At 36.8% G+C, this 17,684-nt stretch overlaps 4 protein-coding genes across 5 annotated transcripts; 2 read left to right on the forward strand and 2 right to left on the reverse strand.

Annotated features, from left to right (window-relative positions):
• The first annotated feature begins 5,508 nt into the window (after positions 1-5,508).
• Positions 5,509-10,874, forward strand: LOC18034745 (DNA replication licensing factor MCM2). 2 transcript variants are annotated; one of them, XM_006423778.2, is made up of 16 exons: positions 5,509-5,762; positions 5,860-6,050; positions 6,268-6,612; positions 6,732-6,951; positions 7,031-7,238; positions 7,719-7,853; positions 7,953-8,144; positions 8,239-8,411; positions 8,500-8,688; positions 8,789-8,905; positions 9,228-9,312; positions 9,398-9,550; positions 9,660-9,785; positions 9,895-10,077; positions 10,335-10,502; positions 10,607-10,874. In XM_006423778.2, the coding sequence occupies exons 1-16, from the start codon at positions 5,569-5,571 to the stop codon at positions 10,724-10,726; spliced, it is 2,799 nt and encodes a 932-aa protein (XP_006423841.1). In that variant the 5' UTR covers positions 5,509-5,568; the 3' UTR covers positions 10,727-10,874. The 2 variants fall into 2 exon arrangements, with proteins under 2 accessions (XP_006423841.1, XP_024034865.1); XM_024179097.1 differs by having other exon boundaries at positions 8,091-8,144.
• A 334-nt stretch (positions 10,875-11,208) lies between these two features.
• Positions 11,209-14,203, forward strand: LOC18034084 (calnexin homolog 1). The gene is made up of 6 exons (XM_006423779.2): positions 11,209-11,436; positions 11,544-11,613; positions 12,141-13,270; positions 13,370-13,441; positions 13,559-13,678; positions 13,769-14,203. The coding sequence occupies exons 1-6, from the start codon at positions 11,350-11,352 to the stop codon at positions 13,916-13,918; spliced, it is 1,629 nt and encodes a 542-aa protein (XP_006423842.2). The 5' UTR covers positions 11,209-11,349; the 3' UTR covers positions 13,919-14,203.
• A 222-nt stretch (positions 14,204-14,425) lies between these two features.
• Positions 14,426-15,465, reverse strand: LOC18034522 (pentatricopeptide repeat-containing protein At5g15340, mitochondrial). Its single transcript, XM_024179803.1, has 4 exons — positions 15,363-15,465; positions 14,987-15,271; positions 14,618-14,839; positions 14,426-14,499 (listed from the first exon to the last, which is right to left on the reverse strand). Exons 1-4 carry the CDS (start codon positions 15,463-15,465, stop codon positions 14,426-14,428), a joined length of 684 nt encoding a protein of 227 aa, XP_024035571.1.
• Positions 15,466-15,906: 441 nt separating this feature from the next.
• LOC112096374 (pentatricopeptide repeat-containing protein At5g27110-like) lies at positions 15,907-16,587 on the reverse strand. Its single transcript, XM_024179804.1, has one exon. It carries the CDS (start codon positions 16,585-16,587, stop codon positions 15,907-15,909), a length of 681 nt encoding a protein of 226 aa, XP_024035572.1.
• Positions 16,588-17,684: the final 1,097 nt, after the last annotated feature.

Below are 17,684 nucleotides of genomic sequence, written 5' to 3' on the forward strand. Positions count from 1 at the left end.
ACGCCCAATGCTATAGCCTTAACATATAGAGAAAAAAGTCCTACGGCTCACAAGCTCGCCTGCGAATGAAAAAAGGAAGCGGACATCAAGCGAGCTTATTTCGACAAAGTCGAGCAAAATATGAAAAAAAGGGTTGATTCAAAGAAACACCACCTCAAATACAAGGCAATCATGTGATGATCAAGCTCCTATTCCAACAGTCAAGACTTTGTGAAAAGTCTATAAATAGTTAGTGAGGTGATACTAAGGGCCCTTTCTGATTGTCTAACATGTAGACAACGTCTCATACCAACCCTGACTTCTGCCAAGACCCAAGATTCATTCGGTCTTCCATATGAATCTACTTAAGCCGTATTACGAAGACACATGAGGCCAAAGGCGAAGTGAGTCAAGACGTGCCCCAATAGCCGTTGTCACTATATTCAACAAGGATGTAGAATGCATCCTTGCCGACCGAGTAATTCGAAGAACGAGCGTACCAGCTTACAATGAGTACTTGGTGATGTGGAAAGACCTCCCCGATAGTGAAGCCAGTTGGCAATGTGAAGAAGACCTATGGCAATTCGTGGAGCATATCCAAAGGTATAAGCACAAAAAAGCGATGAGGACGCTGCGACCATAGGTAAGGGAGGAATGTTACGGGCCACTCAAATTTACCACCAATGGAGGCTAAATTGGCTCACATAGGTACGCTCAGAAAAAGTCTACTCAAAGGCGGGATGCGGTCAGCAATGAGCCGCCTCGTACAATTAGTAAATTGTGGTGCGCTTAGTAAGCAAACATCCCAAATTCACAAAACAAAGTTTGCAAGCCCGACCTGATTCTACAATGCACATATCAAAATAATCTTTCCAAAATCCACATAAATATATATATTCATTATGATCTCAGTTTAAAGTGTAGTTTACTTATCTCTTCGTGATCACAATGATAAGCTTAACATCAGTCATAATCTAACCACTATAACCTAACATTGAAGATTGAGCTCCCATGAACATTGTACTTATATAAGAAGGTAGTAATAATCCATTCCCCTCAAGAACTATTTCCTATAACTTGATGAATCAATAGGTTTTATTCTCACAATGTAGAAACATAATGGCCAGTCCTTAATCTTTGATTTTTATAAAATAAAAGCTTATGAAATTTTTTAGGACTTAAATAGACACATTAATATATGGGTAGTAAAAATTTCGAAGTCAAATTCATTTAAAATCTACTGCAAATAAATTTTATTTTAGGACTATTATGTCCTGAAATCCAGAATCTAGAATCGAGTATCCTTTAATTATCAATTTATAACAATTAAAATATAAGGAATTAGGACACCAATTTTGAATATGATAAACTAGACTATAGAAGAATAGAATAGATCTCGAAATTTTTATAATTTTTTGAGAAATTTTGGTTTGTATAAACATTTTTTCCCATGTTACAACACTACAAAAATGTCAATTTTCCAAATCACAGGGCATCATTCAAAATTTTGTTAAAAATAAAATCAAGATATTTTTTAATGATGCAAATATAAACAATTTTTTTAGCTCAAAATGAAAATTTTTTAATAATTTTTGGAGTGGGTCACGGTCATAAAAATCTACCACAATATTTCCTTAATTCTCATGGTTTTCATTTAATCAATATTTCCCCAACACATAACACCCATGAAAATCATATAATAACTTCAAGAATCATAAGTCTCCAAAACTTAATCTTAGAGATAAAACCTAATGATTCTAATATTATACAAGAAATAGAGTACTTAGATATTAAAATTATGCATATCTTAATCACCGCCACAATGTCCCAACAATTTTTGCACTTAAACGATAAAAACCATGAAAGTTGCCGACCAAGAGAAGAAGAAGAAGAAGCTATCTCCCATTTTCTCTCTTAATTATCTATTTATATTACTGGAAACAAGCCCAAGCCCTCTAAAAGCATGTCCAAGGCCTGGGTCGGGCTTGGACGGGCCTAGGCTAGGCTTGGACTGGGCTTGGGCTTCAATTAATTTTCTAAATAAAGTTTTAATAAAAGAATTTAATTTCAAAACAGTTAACTTGTTTTTGAAATGGGAAGTTAGAATTATTAAAATGGCGAATAAAACACTCGGCCAAAATTAAAAGAATTTAATGGAATAAAGGCATATGCATTAGGTAGAAAAATTAATCAAAAGCATTTGGAAATAAATAATGAACAGCAAGCACCAATTGCACCGTAATGAATGATTTTATATCTATAACATAGAAGTTATTTGAATGTCATTAATAGTAAGAGAGTTTGAACTTTGAAATTCTAATATCATATAAAGATAATAATTAATCATAGAATAAAAATCTCAAAATTTTAAAATTTCTCAGAATTTGAGAATAATCTCAACAATAAAAAAAAATCATAGATTACTTGAGGTGGAGTTGGTGATGGTTTGATGCTGGTTTAGGACGGGGGTTTGAGTGGCTGTGCTGAGTTCGATGTTGTTGTGTCTCCTGAGTTCTAGTGGCTACTGCTGCATCACGTGAGTTCGAGTGGTTGGTGCTGGGTTTGCTGGCCGCCGCTGTTGTATCGCGTTGTTGCAGGTCCAGCTACTCGTGTTGCATTTGCTTCGCTGCTGCTGCCTTCTGCATTTCGTGGCTACAGTTTGCTGCGTCGTGTCACGTGTCTGCTGGTTTAGCTCGCTGGTGGTGTAGATGAATGGGTTCAAATGTTCAATTGGCGATGAATGGATAAATTTCAATTAGTGATGGCTGCTTGGGTTCCACTATGAGGTGTCGACTGGTGCTTTTAAATTTTAGATTGTTATGTGATTTGTGAAATACTGAAATTTGGCCTTTTTTATCTTTTTTAATTTTTAATTTGATGTTAATATTTTTTTATGAAGCCCGGGCTTTTTCCATAGGGCCTTATCCAGGCTCATTAGCAGCGGACTTTAAATTTTACAGCTCATGTCCACAGTTTTATAATGCGGGCTGGACTTCAAGCCCATAGGCCTGGGTTGGGCTGACCTAGGCTTTTTGCTCACATTATTTTAGTTAATGGGCTATAATAAAATGATTAAAATAAACTTGGGCTAAAATTAGGCCCAATAACAAATGAGTCCAAACACCAATATAATATTACTACTTATACTAATATTAATAGTAGAAAAAATAGCAATAACAATAATAATGTAATAAAATAAAAGAAAATTAATAATCAAATACAAAAACAAATCAATAATCACAACAATGCAATTAAAATAATACTATTAATTGCTTATTTAATTTTCAAGCATTACAGATATAACAAGAGATAAATATTTTTAAAAAATTTTCAATGGAATTTACTAAAATCTAAAGGATGGTAAGAAAACATAAGAGGGTTAAATTTCACCGCTTCTAATCAAATTCGATACCACTAAACGGCCCAATCAAGTTTATTTTTTAACTCATTCGGCCCATTCTCACTCTCATTCTGTCTTTGCCAACCATTTCCTCCCTTAACCAAGCGTTAACATTCGCCGTGAAGTGTTGAACCCGCACACACAATTATGCCTATTAATAGCCATCTAGGCCTATTTATCATCCAAAAAATTACAACCTTTACCAATATGGCTCAAAACATATAATTGCCAAAATCTTTATTCAATCTCTCAATGTGCAATGACACCCAATCAATTTCAAACTATAGTGATATAACCGGAACCAAAATAAATAATTTTCCTTACAAATCATGAAATACAATCAGATTTAGAAGAACACAAACAAACTAGTATATCTCCTTTCACATCTATCTTCATTTAATTTTCATATCGGCTCAATTCCAAAACAGTTTAGCACAAGAATTATGTGAATAATGATTATGAATAGTATTATATAAATGGTAAATCGTAAACAGTGTCGCATAAATAATAATATGTGAATAGAAAATCTATTGTGTTGAATAAATTTGACATTTACAATTTGAAAAAAAAAAAAAAAAGATGTGCATGTAACTATAATGTAGAACACTTTAATTTGAGCTTAAGTTTATCAATAAACACTTAAACTCAATTCCGAATCAGCTTCATATAACACACAATAATTACATTAAAGTAGCATGGACTTAGCCATGCAGTTTCATAGTTTTAACTCTGCAAATTACAAGCTTCATACTTCAATTTATGCCAATCCATAAATTACAAGCCTCATATAACTCCGTCCAGTCCTGCTTCTTGGTGAAGCCAAACCAAAGTTGTAATATCAATTTGCTATTTTTCTGAACAACCATGGCTATCGTTTGGAAAAACGTAGCTGCCCAACGTTATTGTTCGCTAGGATTCTAGGAATAGATTTAATTTCATTTCTCACATTTTCATATAAAAAAAATTCTCTGCAACCGGCAGGCATGCGGTATTTAGTTTCCTTCATACCGGATATTAACCGACATCTACAGTTTTATACCTCTTTCCTCCACGACGCACGTCACATTCCTATTCTTTTACTTGTCTAGTCTAAGATCTATTACGAACAAACTAGGGGAGGATCCTGCGCTCAGATCGACTGCATTGATAACACTATACATGTTGAACTGAAGGCCCTTCTCGCGATAACATAGTAATGATTGCGTTGCAATTGAAAAAGGAGGACCGTTCTTGCCACATCCTAACAAAACAGCTGTTTCTATCTCCCATGGGCATAAAAGATGGGTTTTGAAAAGCACACCAGATCATCGGCGAACGGCAGAACCAGACAATAGTGAAAATCTCGAGAGTTTCAATCCCTTACCCATTTGTGGTGGCATAACCTCATAGGTTCGTGAGGGGAAACGATAGGCATAGCTTGCGATGACCTAACATCACTAAAATATTGTTCAAATAAAATTTTATTTTTAATTTAAAAAATTATATTAATATTAAATATTTTAAAAAATACTTTAATTAATATTTTTTAAATAAATTATACTTATCACTCTTTAATATTGTCAAGTGAGTTTCTCACTCTTTTATTATTATTTTATTATTTTTTATTAAAAAAAATAGGTATAACTATTATTTATTTTCCTTTTAAAACAATAATAGTTATATAACAATACTTTTTTACCTTATTAATATTATTAAACCCATACACATCTCATGGCAAAACTTTGTTTTCAAGTAATTTTATAATTCATATTATCTATTTAATTTATTAATTATTGTTATTTTTAATTAACATAATGGGAAAAACATATTAGGAGTACATCAACAGAATTATTAAAAGATAAATATATTTAAAACATAATAATAATAATAATAAGAAGCAGAAGAAGAATAAGATGCGTAGTACTTGCTCTATTCCAAGACCGAAAACAACCACGTGCAAATGCGTTTTCTTATTTTCTGTTCTGTAAAACGGAAAACACTGAATAAAAAACATGATTAAACGGCCCCTTAGATCCTTGTTTAGAAGGCTGGTTTATAAAACAGCCCATAACGAAGCCCAATAAGTGGCAACACTGGCGGCAAAAATTCCCGCCAAAAAGCTGGAATCACAGCACTTAAAATTAACGTGGCAACTAATCAAACCCTAACAGGCGAAAACCTCAAAATCAATTTTAATTCGTACTCGAAAAATGGCTGACACTCCATCGACTCCAGATTCACCGACGTCGGCGGGATTCAATTCCGACCAGCTTCCACCAAACACGAGCCAGAATTACTCGACGGACGATGAGGCGGCCGTGGATCCCAATATTATTAGAGACGAGCCTGAAGAACCTGAGGATGAGGAGGAAGGAGAAGACCTGTTCAACGACCATTTTATGGAGTAATATCCCCACCCCACCAATTACTTCTCTATTTTACTTATATATTTACGACCATTTTTGTGTAATTAATTTTTTTAATTTAAAAAAAATGTGCAGTGATTATCGGAGGCTGGATGAGCATGATCAGTATGAATCGCTTGGACTTGATGATTCTCTTGAAGACGAGAGAGATTTGGATCAGATCATCGCTGATAGAAGAGCCGCTGAATTGGAACTTGAAGCGCGCGATGGTCAAATGTCTATCAATCCTAGTCGCAAAAAGCTTCCTCAGCTTCTTCATGACCAGGGTAAATTATTTTTTTCATTATTATTTTTGCATTTTTTGGCTTTTTATTTATTTTAATTTAATATCCCACTTCCTGAATTAGGTTTAGAATGTTATTCCCCAATTTTGTTGGTATACTAATGATATAATTAACAGCTGTTAGTAATTATTAATGATTGGCGAAGGAAAAAGATCAATAATGTCATAATGTGTGGGGGTTTTGGTCATTTGGGTTTCAGACACTGATGATGATAGTTACAGACCTTCAAAGAGGTCTAGAGCTGATTTTAGGCCGAGAAGAAGCCAGATTGATAATGATGCTATGCAAAGTTCACCACGACAATCTAGAGATGATGTACCCATGACTGATGCAACTGATGATTATCCTTATGAGGATGATGATGGTGATGAAGCCGAGTTTGAAATGTATCGTGTTCAGGGAACATTGAGAGAATGGGTTACCAGAGATGAAGTGCGCCGTTTTATTGCTAAAAAGTTCAAAGAGTTTTTACTTACGTATGTTAGTCCTAAGAGCGAACAGGGTGATTTTGAATATGTACGGCTGATCAATGAGATTGTTTCAGGTAAAAGAACTTATAATTCCAGATTGATTTAAGTTTAGAAACTTATTGGAAGTTTAAATAGTACTGAGAAACCAGTTGTTGATTGTTGAAATTTGCATATGTTGATGTTGCACTTGCAGCTAATAAGTGTAGTCTGGAGATCGATTACAAACAGTTTATCTATATCCATCCCAATATTGCTATATGGCTTGCTGATGCCCCTCAATCTGTTCTAGAAGTCATGGAAGATGTTGCCAGAAATGTTGTGTTTAATTTACATCCAAACTACAAACGTATTCATCAGAAGATATATGTTCGCATCACTAACTTACCAGTTTATGATCAGATTCGGAACATCAGGTAATTTAGATGTCCGTACTTCTAGAAAGAAATTAAAGTATTTTATGGTCTTAAACTAGATATGCATTTGGCATTGCAGACAAATCCATTTGAACACCATGATTCGCATAGGGGGAGTTGTGACTAGACGTACTGGGGTCTTTCCCCAGTTGCAGCAAGTGAAATATGATTGCAACAAGTGTGGGGCGATCTTGGGGCCTTTCTTTCAGAATTCATATTCAGAAGTCAAAGTTGGGTCTTGCCCTGAATGCCAATCAAAAGGACCATTCACTATCAACATTGAACAGGTGAGCTTATGTTATTGCTCACTTAGTCTTCCTTTTCTTCATGGGAAATTCTTACTTTCCATTTGTTTCCTCTCCTACCATTTCTTCCAACCAAATATGGGCTTATAGGTGCTAATCTTGACATGAAGGAAAATGCAACACTATTCTATGCCTACCACAACCTTTTGGTTTAATAGGCACGTGTCCTTTATTTATGGAAACAAATGGAAAGAAAAGAGTGGGAGAGAAAATCAGTAAAAAAGAGGATCAATCTCATTTTTATTGTTTGGTTGGACATGGAATTCATCTTTCTCCCCTTCTTTCTTTCCCCTCTCATCCTTTCCTCTCCTCTCCACTCCTCTCCTTATATTTCTTAAAACCAAACATGCGATAAAAGTCCAATTTAGGGAAATTTCTTTCTGTTTTACTTCTGTAAGGAATTGAACTTTTGATGGAAAAGGATTTCAAACAATTTCATTTCGTCCTCCATGCCCTATGCAGACTATATACAGGAATTACCAGAAATTAACACTTCAAGAGAGCCCAGGAATTGTGCCTGCAGGCCGGCTTCCAAGATACAAGGAAGTGATACTGTTGAATGACCTGATTGATTGTGCCCGCCCAGGCGAAGAAATTGTATTATCCTCTCCGTAGAGTTTGTTACATTTACAAATTTCTTGCTTCAATTATTGTATTTCTGGAATTTCTGTTGTATGTTTTATTTTTTAATTTCAGGAGGTCACAGGCATATACACAAATAATTTTGACTTGTCTTTGAACACAAAGAATGGATTTCCTGTATTTGCCACTGTGGTCGAAGCAAACCATATTACTAAGAAGCATGACCTCTTTTCTGCTTACAAACTTACCCAGGAAGACAAAGAAGAGATTGAGAAGCTGGCTAAAGACCCACGGATAGGAGAGAGGGTTTGTTACTGAAGTTTTATTGTTCTCAGCAATATACTAGTTACGTTATCATCAAAGTCCTGTTTTGAATTGTTTTTTATTTTAAAAAATTCAGATTATCAAATCAATTGCGCCATCTATCTATGGCCATGAAGACATAAAAACTGCATTAGCTCTTTCTATGTTTGGAGGTCAGGAAAAGAATGTTAAAGGTAAACACCGACTGCGTGGCGACATAAATGTACTTCTTCTTGGTGATCCAGGCACGGCAAAATCCCAATTCCTGAAGTAAGAGCTATTTTTAGTTTAGTATAATGTGACATTGCTTTGTAATGGTGAGCATGCATCCAACGGTGCAAATGTTTTGATTTTGAAGGTATGTCGAAAAGACTGGGCAGAGAGCTGTTTATACTACTGGTAAAGGAGCTTCTGCTGTTGGGCTTACAGCAGCAGTGCACAAAGATCCAGTCACAAGGGAGTGGACCCTTGAAGGAGGTGCTCTTGTTCTAGCTGATAGAGGAATTTGTCTCATTGATGAGTTTGATAAAATGAATGATCAGGATAGGTAAGTGTATACAAGTCCATTATGAATCTTGTCTTGGTGTGCACATCCAATTTACTTTGCCCCCTTTTTTTCAAATAATTTATGAGCATTAAATTATCAGGGTAAGCATCCATGAAGCAATGGAGCAGCAAAGTATTAGCATATCAAAGGCTGGGATTGTTACTTCACTCCAGGCTCGTTGCTCTGTGATTGCTGCTGCAAATCCAGTTGGAGGAAGGTATGCAAGTAGATGAATTTTATTGAGGGGAGAGTAATTATTCAAGGGATAGGGAGACTAGGCTCAATGGTTTGTTGTGTAGGCTTCAATTATGAAAATTCATGTAATTGACTGCCAACTAGATGATCCTGTCCACCAGACAAACTAAAAACGTCTGTACTTTAGTTTCAAGAAAAACTTCACTGAAAGTCATTAATTTGAGCCATAAAATGAGGTCTTCCTCCTTTAATCACTTGACTCAACCAACGAGATGACAAGACAGGTCGACTTTTAGCTATATTCTCAAAATTTTAATCAATCTAATCTGTATGTCTGTTGACAGATATGATTCCTCAAAAACATTTTCAGAAAATGTGGAATTGACAGATCCCATCATCTCTCGTTTCGACGTTCTATGCGTTGTTAAGGTTGCTATTCTCTTTATTCTTCTTTGAATTTCCTGTCAGTTGGTGTGAAGACTTAACTGGGTAGGCAATTGGTAATCAATTTCAGGATGTTGTTGACCCCGTCGTGGATGAGATGCTGGCAAAGTTTGTAATTGATAGTCATTTCAAGTCACAACCCAAGGGGGTTAATTTGGATGACAAGTCTAAGAATGAATCCGAAGAAGATATTCAGGTTGCTGATAGGGAAATTGATCCAGAAGTACGTACTCGAGATCCTACCCAATCTTTCTTCCAGTTTCTTCTTGTTTTGCTTAAACCTAATTATTTAAATAGATAATTATTAGAACATTTTTCCTCTTTCATTTCAGATACTTCCTCAAGACTTGCTTAAGAAATACATTACTTATGCCAAGTTGAATGTGTTCCCAAGGTTGCATGACCCCGATATGGAAAAGCTCACACATGTTTATGCTGAGCTGCGTAGGGAATCTTCGGTAGGTTTCTGTTTTACCTCATCTTTTTTTCTCTTGGTGACTTGTATAGTGAGGTATATAGATTGATATTCTGATGGGACATTGTTGTTTCCATCACTGTAACTGTTAGCATGGACAAGGAGTCCCCATAGCCGTGAGACACATAGAATCAATGATACGAATGTCTGAAGCTCATGCCAGAATGCGCCTCAGACAGCATGTAACACAAGAAGATGTGAACATGGCCATCCGTGTCCTACTTGATTCATTCATTTCAACACAAAAGTTTGGGGTGCAGAAAGCTTTGCAAAGGGTATAGCAAGATATCCCCTTCCTATTTTTTTCTCATGAACCTTCTTTGATTTCTCTATCCCTGCTTCTACACAAGCTATTGTTAATTCTGTAAATGTCATATTGCTGCAGAATATCTCTTAATTTTCACATCTAGCCTGTTTGATATGACTAATCCAGAAGATCATAAATAGATAATTTTTCTTGGGCTTATTGCATTCTTTCTATTGTTGTTTCCTGGGATAAGAGATTGAGAAAAAATTAATGTTACTGTTGCAGAGCTTTAGAAAGTATATGACTTTCAAGAAGGAATACAATGCACTGCTTCTTGATCTTCTTCGGGAGCTCGTAAAGAATGCATTGCATTTCGAAGAGATTATTTCCGGGTCTCGTTCAACTTCAGGGCTTAGTCATATTGATGTGAAAGTAGTGGATTTGCTGAACAGGGTAACAAAATCTTGAGCTGATTTTAGTACATTTCCTAATTATATTAGCTATATAAGAATCTTGACCATATTAATGTATATTAATGATTAATTACTCTCTGTCAGGCACAAGAACTCGAAATTTATGATCTGCGCCCATTCTTTTCTAGTGCTGAATTTTCTGGTGCTGGTTTTCAGTTGGATGAAGCTCGGGGAGTGATTAGACACCGTCTTGCAAGACAATGACAACTATCTTAGTATGAGTTTCACTTGGATTTTGCAGTGTATCTTTTGGTAGTCTTTGCTACTAATTATGTATTTATGTTAATATAGAAGTGTTGTGTTGTCTGTAGCGAATTTGAGAAATTTAGTTGATGTTTGGATGATTATGATATTATGACCGAGTCGTTTTTATTTAACCCAAATAGGATTATCAATCAGCATTAGCAGTTGAGTGTACAGACTGAGCATTTATCATTTGGGAATATCGTTTTTGTACTTTCATCCTTGAACATTAAGCAAGTCGATAATTATACTGAATCATTTTCATTTTAAATTTTACATACCAACCCCCCCATATAAATCATATTCATAATGACTTTATTATTATTATTATAAGAATTGCATGGACGGAAATCAAACTCGCCTCATCCATGTGAGCCACCATAAGAATGATATGATGTGTGAAAAAATGGACATTAAATTTTAGGCTCATTTTATTAAAAAAAAATCAATTAATAGGAACAGCAACTAAACAGAAAGTGTAAAGTGATCCATAATTGTCGCTGACTAAAAGCAGAGCGTGGTAAAAATACAAAACGATAGTAATGAAATTGTCATAGGGTTTTGGTTTGGAGGGTGAAAAGCTGATGGGAAAGATGCAAGTGAATGCAGTTTTTGGATTGCTTTTTGGTTGCTGCGTTTTTTACAAGATCCAAGCTTCTGCTTCTGATGCTGTAACTTATCTTTCTCAGTCAATCATTTTGCTCTTTCTAGGCCAATTTTTACTTTTTGATTGTATATTTCCTTGAATTCTTTCCCTTTTTTCAAATTTTTTTTTCAGATTTTTTACGAGCCCTTTGATGATCCATTTGATGGACGCTGGGTTGTTTCTGAGAATGATGACTACAAAGGTGCCTAATTTCCCTCTCATTGCTCCAATAATGAACGAACTAATGCTATAAACCTGTTTTTATTGCTAGTGCTATCCCTAAAAAGAGTTATAGTAAATATTCCAAACTGTAATTTAAAATTTTATGATATTGATAAGAGAGTGTGGGTGTCATTTATCAAATGGATGATAGATTTTCACGAGTTTAGAGAAAAATTATTGCATTATTCATCATCTATTTAATAAATGACACATCCCATGTCACATCATTTAAGATAAATTCTAGAATATAATTTGGGATATCCAACTTCAATAATGCTCTACTTTGCTTGGGAAATACTGTCGGAATTTTCTCTGGGCAAGCCAAACACCAGCAGCAAATTTGGTCTAGCCTTACTCCGCCAAAATGATGTCCTCTAAAATATCACTTGCTCTTTTTATGAGTAAAAAATCTCATTCAAACAATGTTATTTGGGAATTATTCGGGATAATTTACTTGCATGAGATAGTCAATTTCATGAGTGTGTGTATGATTTTTATCTTAATTAGGAGTGTGGAAGCATTCAAAGAGCGAGGGACATGATGATTACGGGCTTCTTGTGAGTGAGAAGGCAAGAAAATATGCTATTGTTAAAGATTTGAATGAGAATTTGAACATCAAGAGCCAAAAAGTTATCTTACAATATGATGTCAGGCTTCAAAATGAGTTAGAATGTGGTGGTGCATACTTAAAATTTCTTCGGCAGCAGTCTACCGGCTGGAAACCTCAGGAATTTGATAACAATTCTCCATATTCAATAATGTTTGGACCTGATAAATGTGGCAACACAAACAAGGTTCACTTCATCTTTAAGAACAAGAATCTAAAGGGTGGCGAGTATGTTGAGCATCATCTGAAGGATCCTCCGTCTGTGCCTTCCGACAAGTTCTCTCATGTGTATACTGCAGTATTGCAACCTGATAACATATTACGGATTCTTATAGATGGGAAGGAGGAGAAGAAGACATATTTTCTTTCGGAGAAAGATTTTGACCCGCCACTTATTCCAACGAAGATGATTCCTGACCCGGATGATAAAAAACCAGAGGATTGGGATGAACGAGCAAAGATTCCGGACCCTGAAGCTGTGAAACCTGGGGACTGGGATGAAGATTCTCCTGCAGAGATAGAGGATGATGAAGCTGTGAAACCTGAAGGTTGGTTGGATGATGAGCCTGAGGAGATTGAGGATCCTGAGGCTTCCAAGCCAGAAGATTGGGATGAGGAGGAGGATGGTGAATGGGAGGCACCAAAAGTTGCTAATCCAAAGTGTGCTGAGGCGCCAGGTTGTGGCAAGTGGAGGAGGCCAATGAAGAGCAATCCTGCTTATAAAGGGAAATGGCATGCCCCGTTAATTGAAAATCCTAATTACAACGGTATTTGGAAACCTCAACAGATTCAAAACCCTCACTATTTTGAGGTTGCAGAACCCAATTTTGAGCCTATTTCTGCTGTTGGTATTGAGATTTGGACAATGCAAGATGGTATTTTGTTTGACAACATTCTGATAACTTGTGATGAGAATGTTGCTGCCTTGTACAGAGAAACCACTTGGAAGCCGAAGTTTGAAGTAGAGAAAGCAAAACATAAAGCTGAGAAAGCAGTTGCTGCTTCTTCAGATTTCTTCACTAGAATCCGGGTAAAATATCAATTCCCTTGATATAATTACATCACTTTTCATTATAATAGTTGCATGTTACTCCGTATCCTAACTAATTATTTTGAATAATTATGTCAGAAGGGACTTTTTGGCCTGCTCTACAAGATAGCAGACATACCTTTCTTGAATGCGTACAAGTCCAAGATCATTGTGAGTGAACAAAATTGTCATCTATATGTAAAAGTTTCTGCGAAAAATTACAGTTCAATTTGATGCCTAACTTGATTTAGCTTGGAGAAGATTTTTCACTGAGATTTTATGATGCAGGAAGTGCTTAAAAGAGGAGACGAGCAACCTAATATAACAGTAGGCATTCTCTTTTCCATCTTCTTTATTATTTTGACAATTGTCGTTACAACCCTATTTGGAGGCAAAGAAAAACCACCGGTATGTCTACAGTCTAAACTTATATACTTTGTGGGACCACGTCATGAGACTTGTTTCAAAGTTTTAGAGTTTCCTTGCTTGTACATGCAGGCCAATGTCACTCAAGGGAAAATGGGCATGGCTGCTGCTCAAACCTCAAATAATCAACGAAGCACTAAAGAAAAGGAAAGTGAGACAAAGAAGGCCACAGCTACAGCTGCAGCTCCTCCACGAAAGAAATCTACCAGAAGAGATGCTTGAACGCGCCACATAAATAGCCTCTAGCTGTTGTTTTATGATATTTTGATCTGAATAGGGACTTTCGCTGCTGGGTACCAAGCATCTCAATTTTTTCCATTTTAGTTCTATTGCAGCGCACTTTCATTAGTATAGATTGAAACTCTGTTGTTTCACTGTTGCCTACTGACGTCCTGTTCGAAGTAGCTCTTGTCGTTTCCATAACTATTAAGTATTCACCAGTAGAATGCACCACACTGTTTATTCGCAGAAAGCTTGAACCCGCCATCTATTTTTGTTGTGAGACAATAAAATATGCATCATTGCCGTTTCATACACCTCATCTCTGCGCCTTCTTTTATCACCAGGCCATTACAGGACAATTAAACAGAACAGCAGCTGGCCTTATGTCTTATCATATTCATGGTTCTTGAGTCCCGTGTTAATAATTTTCACATTCACAGAACATGCTTTCAAATTTGTTTGCATACAACTTGGGATGTCTTTCAAATAATGAATTGACATGGATAATTAACCCTTGAGATTCTGTAATTTCGAGGCCTGAATGAACAGAGAATCAATATGCACCGAACTACCAAAAATCCCTACATGAACAAAATCCATATTCAAAATGATGGAAACAGCTTGGGTCCTTTATAATGATTTCCCCTTCCACCATCTTAGATATTGCCTTAGCAAAATCATGGCAAATGTGACGCATACGAAGGTTTTTTGTAACATGAATGGTTGCCCCCACTTGTGTGTTGATGAGTCCAAAAGAAAGCGCCAAAATTTCACTGTGACCAATTTGAGTCCACTTCCTCTCTTCATCAACATAGTGGAGGCTAAAATCTGGCTTAGGCCTAAGACTATCACCTTCCATTTTCTTCATCAAAGACTGTAACTCCCAAAATATTCCCTCTGATCTTGGGCAGGATACATCACCTGTCCCAAAAACATGAACTTTGTTTCGAAATTCTATCCAACTATATGCCTTTTTAGGCTCCAAGCCTATGTCTCAAATTGTTTCTCTTACTTGATTAACCACGTCCCATTTTGCCTCAGCAGCATACCAATTTGATAGCATTATACAGTTCTCAGCACTAAGTGGCTTCAACTCACAAAGCTGCTCAATGACTCGTTTGCCTGTCTTCACTTGCACGTGGATCCTGCACCCTTCCAACAATGCTCGTAGTACCTCTGGATACCTTTCCATGTGATACTCCTGAATAAAGATCCTTGCCTCATCGAAGAGTCCAGCACGAGCTAGAGCAGAAACCATAAGCGCGTGATGTGTAACTTTAGGTGACCTAATGCGGTTAAAACATAACCAACCTTCCTCAACCATGCCAGCAGTGCTACAAGCATGGAGCACAGCTGCAAAAGTTAACAGATCTATCTCAATGCTCAAGTTTTTTTCCAATAAAGAAAACAAACTTAATCCTAGCTCTCTGTCCATGTAAGCTACAGCCAAGTATCATCACAGTCCATGAAATAACATCCCTCACCTTGATCCCTGCAAATAAGTTTGAAGCATACTGAATAAATCCTGATTTCACATACATGTCCATGATAGCTTTGGCATATGCCTGCGTTGACAGAGATCTTTGGAGATGATTCCGTACTACAATTTGGTGGAGGAACTTTAGGATACCCTTGGGGAAATGCACCCAGCACTGTAGCTAATCCAGTAGCTCTAGAAGCATGTGTGTAAGCTCCTAATGAAGGATGCTAGCAAATGGAGTCCTGAACTGGCTGCTGCTTGTGAAGTATGGAAGGAGATCAAATTCGAATTTGACGCAGTGGATACTTTGTAATCTAGTAATTAACATTTGGTTTATTAGTTGAATTTCAATGCAACTCGGCCGGGGTCGTTTCCACCTTGTTCCTTTAAGTGGATCTTCCCAATTCTACAGGACGCGACTGGATTCCGAAAAGTGTAGCTAAACCTGGTACCATCCATCATTGTCTTTAGCGCGCAGGAGCTTATGCGCAGCTTTGAGAACACTAGATTAAGAGAGTGCATCAGGTTTTATTCCACTTTTAATCATCTGCCGTGATGATTTCAAGCCGTCATTAAAAGATCCATTTTTCATAGACAAACCTATCGTTTCCGTCCATGAAATAACATCTTTAGAAGGCATCCGGTCAAAAATTGCACGAGCATCTGCAAAACTACCGCAATCAATTGAATTGCTAACCAACACGTCAAATTCTAACCGATATTTCGTTGCAATGCCATGAGCTTTTCTTCCTTCTTGCATTGATTTTAGCAACCGACAGGCACCAACAGCAGTTGCCAATGCTACACGATCTACATAAGCATCTAAATTCACCATTTGATGAAACAAATCAAGAGCCAGAGAGCGCTGATTTTGCATTAAATACAACCTAGCAAGTATAGTCCAACATACTGAATTACTCGTACTCTTAACAGACTTAACAAAAACCCATTTGGCGGAATCAATGCTATCAAGACGGCCATATAAATCAAGTAAGGCGGAGATAACACAGTGATCAGCAGAGAACGCAAGTTTGAAAGCCTGGCCATGGACTTGATTGCCAAAAAATAAATTACCAGAAAAGCGAGGAGCCGTTAGAACGGGGGAGCGTGTGCTTATCAGGAAAAACACCACGGAGCAGCATTTGATGATAAATAGAGAGAGCACTATGAGGGTCTTTATTGGTGACATGGGTCTGAGTAAGGCTATTCCAAGCAAATGTATCTCATTGAGGAATTTCGTCGAGCAGGCGCCGGGTTGAAGTCACCATTACGCAGATTTGAAAATGGGTGTGTTTTGACTTGCAATGTTTTTATTTTTTTATTGTCTTCAAGAAATTTAAACTCTGTATCTGAATTTGTGCTGATGAAAACATCCATTTTAGTTAGAGTTCTGCTATTTGCCCCGGGTCAAATCCCGGGTCAAACCCCAAAAACTAAAGCAAAACGACGTCGTTTTCTCTTTTATTTGAAACGATGCCGTTTCATCCTAACAAATGCTCTCCTCTTCATTCTTCGATTTCGTTTTCCCTTCTTCGTTCTCCGATTTCATCTTCCCCTCTTCGTTTCACCAGGGAAATTCGCATTCGTTTTCTGCCATTCGTTTTGTCTTCTTCGTTTTCATCTTCCCCTCCTCTCGTTTTCGTCTTCCCTTTTTCGTTTTCTTGTCGAAATCAACCCACCCAAATCTGGAAGTTTCTGGCATTCGCACAGGCACGGTCACCGTCAACGTGGCAGCCATCACGCGCATTCCTCGTTGAACTCACGAACCGTCACAGTTATCACAGCCTCAGGTAATGCTCCGATCTTTAGCTTTTCTAGGTTACAGTAAAATGGGGACAATTTTGAAAGCTATCAATTTCCGTTTTATTTAATTTTCGGTTGAAATTAAATGTTAACGAAATAACTGTTTTTGTGCTGAATTGGTCTAGAATTTGTGCTTGAGTTGGTCTGCAATTTGTGTGCTCGAATTGGTCTGCAATTTGTGTGCTCGAATTGGTCTGCATTTGTGCTGAATTGGTCTGTAATTTGTGCTTTAATTGGTCTGAAATTTGTGCTTAAGTTGGTCTGCAATTTGTGCTTGAAGTGGTATGGAATTTGTGATGAATTGGCCTGCAATTTATGCTTGAATTGGTCAGGAATTTGTGCTTGAGTTGGTCTGGAAATTGTGCTGAAGTTGGAAATCTGGAAGTTGAATCTGAGAGTTGGAAATTTGGAAGTGTGTGTTTGTGTGTGTGTGTGTGCTCTGTGTGTGTGTGTGTGTGTGTGTATGTGTGCTCTGTGTGTGTG

The sequence above is a fragment of the Citrus clementina genome, unplaced genomic scaffold, assembly GCF_000493195.1.
Source record: "Citrus clementina cultivar Clemenules unplaced genomic scaffold, Citrus_clementina_v1.0 scaffold_8, whole genome shotgun sequence".
NCBI lineage: Eukaryota > Viridiplantae > Streptophyta > Magnoliopsida > Sapindales > Rutaceae > Citrus > Citrus x clementina.

What these genes read in the sequence shown, in the direction of transcription:
- LOC18034745 (XM_006423778.2), top strand. Translation starts at nt 5,569, where the DNA reads ATGGCTGACACTCCATCGACTCCAGATTCACCGACGTCGGCGGGATTC. An exon ending in TCACTATCAACATTGAACAG is followed by an intron (nt 7,239 to 7,718) that starts GTGAGCTTATGT and finishes TGCCCTATGCAG; the next exon opens with ACTATATACAGGAATTACCA. An exon ending in AGCTGCGTAGGGAATCTTCG is followed by an intron (nt 9,786 to 9,894) that starts GTAGGTTTCTGT and finishes TGTAACTGTTAG; the next exon opens with CATGGACAAGGAGTCCCCAT.
- LOC18034084 (XM_006423779.2), top strand. Translation starts at nt 11,350, where the DNA reads ATGGGAAAGATGCAAGTGAATGCAGTTTTTGGATTGCTTTTTGGTTGC. An exon ending in ATTTCTTCACTAGAATCCGG is followed by an intron (nt 13,271 to 13,369) that starts GTAAAATATCAA and finishes TAATTATGTCAG; the next exon opens with AAGGGACTTTTTGGCCTGCT. An exon ending in CGTACAAGTCCAAGATCATT is followed by an intron (nt 13,442 to 13,558) that starts GTGAGTGAACAA and finishes TTTATGATGCAG; the next exon opens with GAAGTGCTTAAAAGAGGAGA.
- LOC18034522 (XM_024179803.1), bottom strand. Translation starts at nt 15,465, where the DNA reads ATGGACATGTATGTGAAATCAGGATTTATTCAGTATGCTTCAAACTTA. An exon ending in GACTGTGATGATACTTGGCT is followed by an intron (nt 15,272 to 15,362) that starts GTAGCTTACATG and finishes TAACTTTTGCAG; the next exon opens with CTGTGCTCCATGCTTGTAGC. An exon ending in TCATGTTACAAAAAACCTTC is followed by an intron (nt 14,500 to 14,617) that starts GTATGCGTCACA and finishes TTGTTCATGTAG; the next exon opens with GGATTTTTGGTAGTTCGGTG.
- LOC112096374 (XM_024179804.1), bottom strand. Translation starts at nt 16,587, where the DNA reads ATGTCACCAATAAAGACCCTCATAGTGCTCTCTCTATTTATCATCAAA.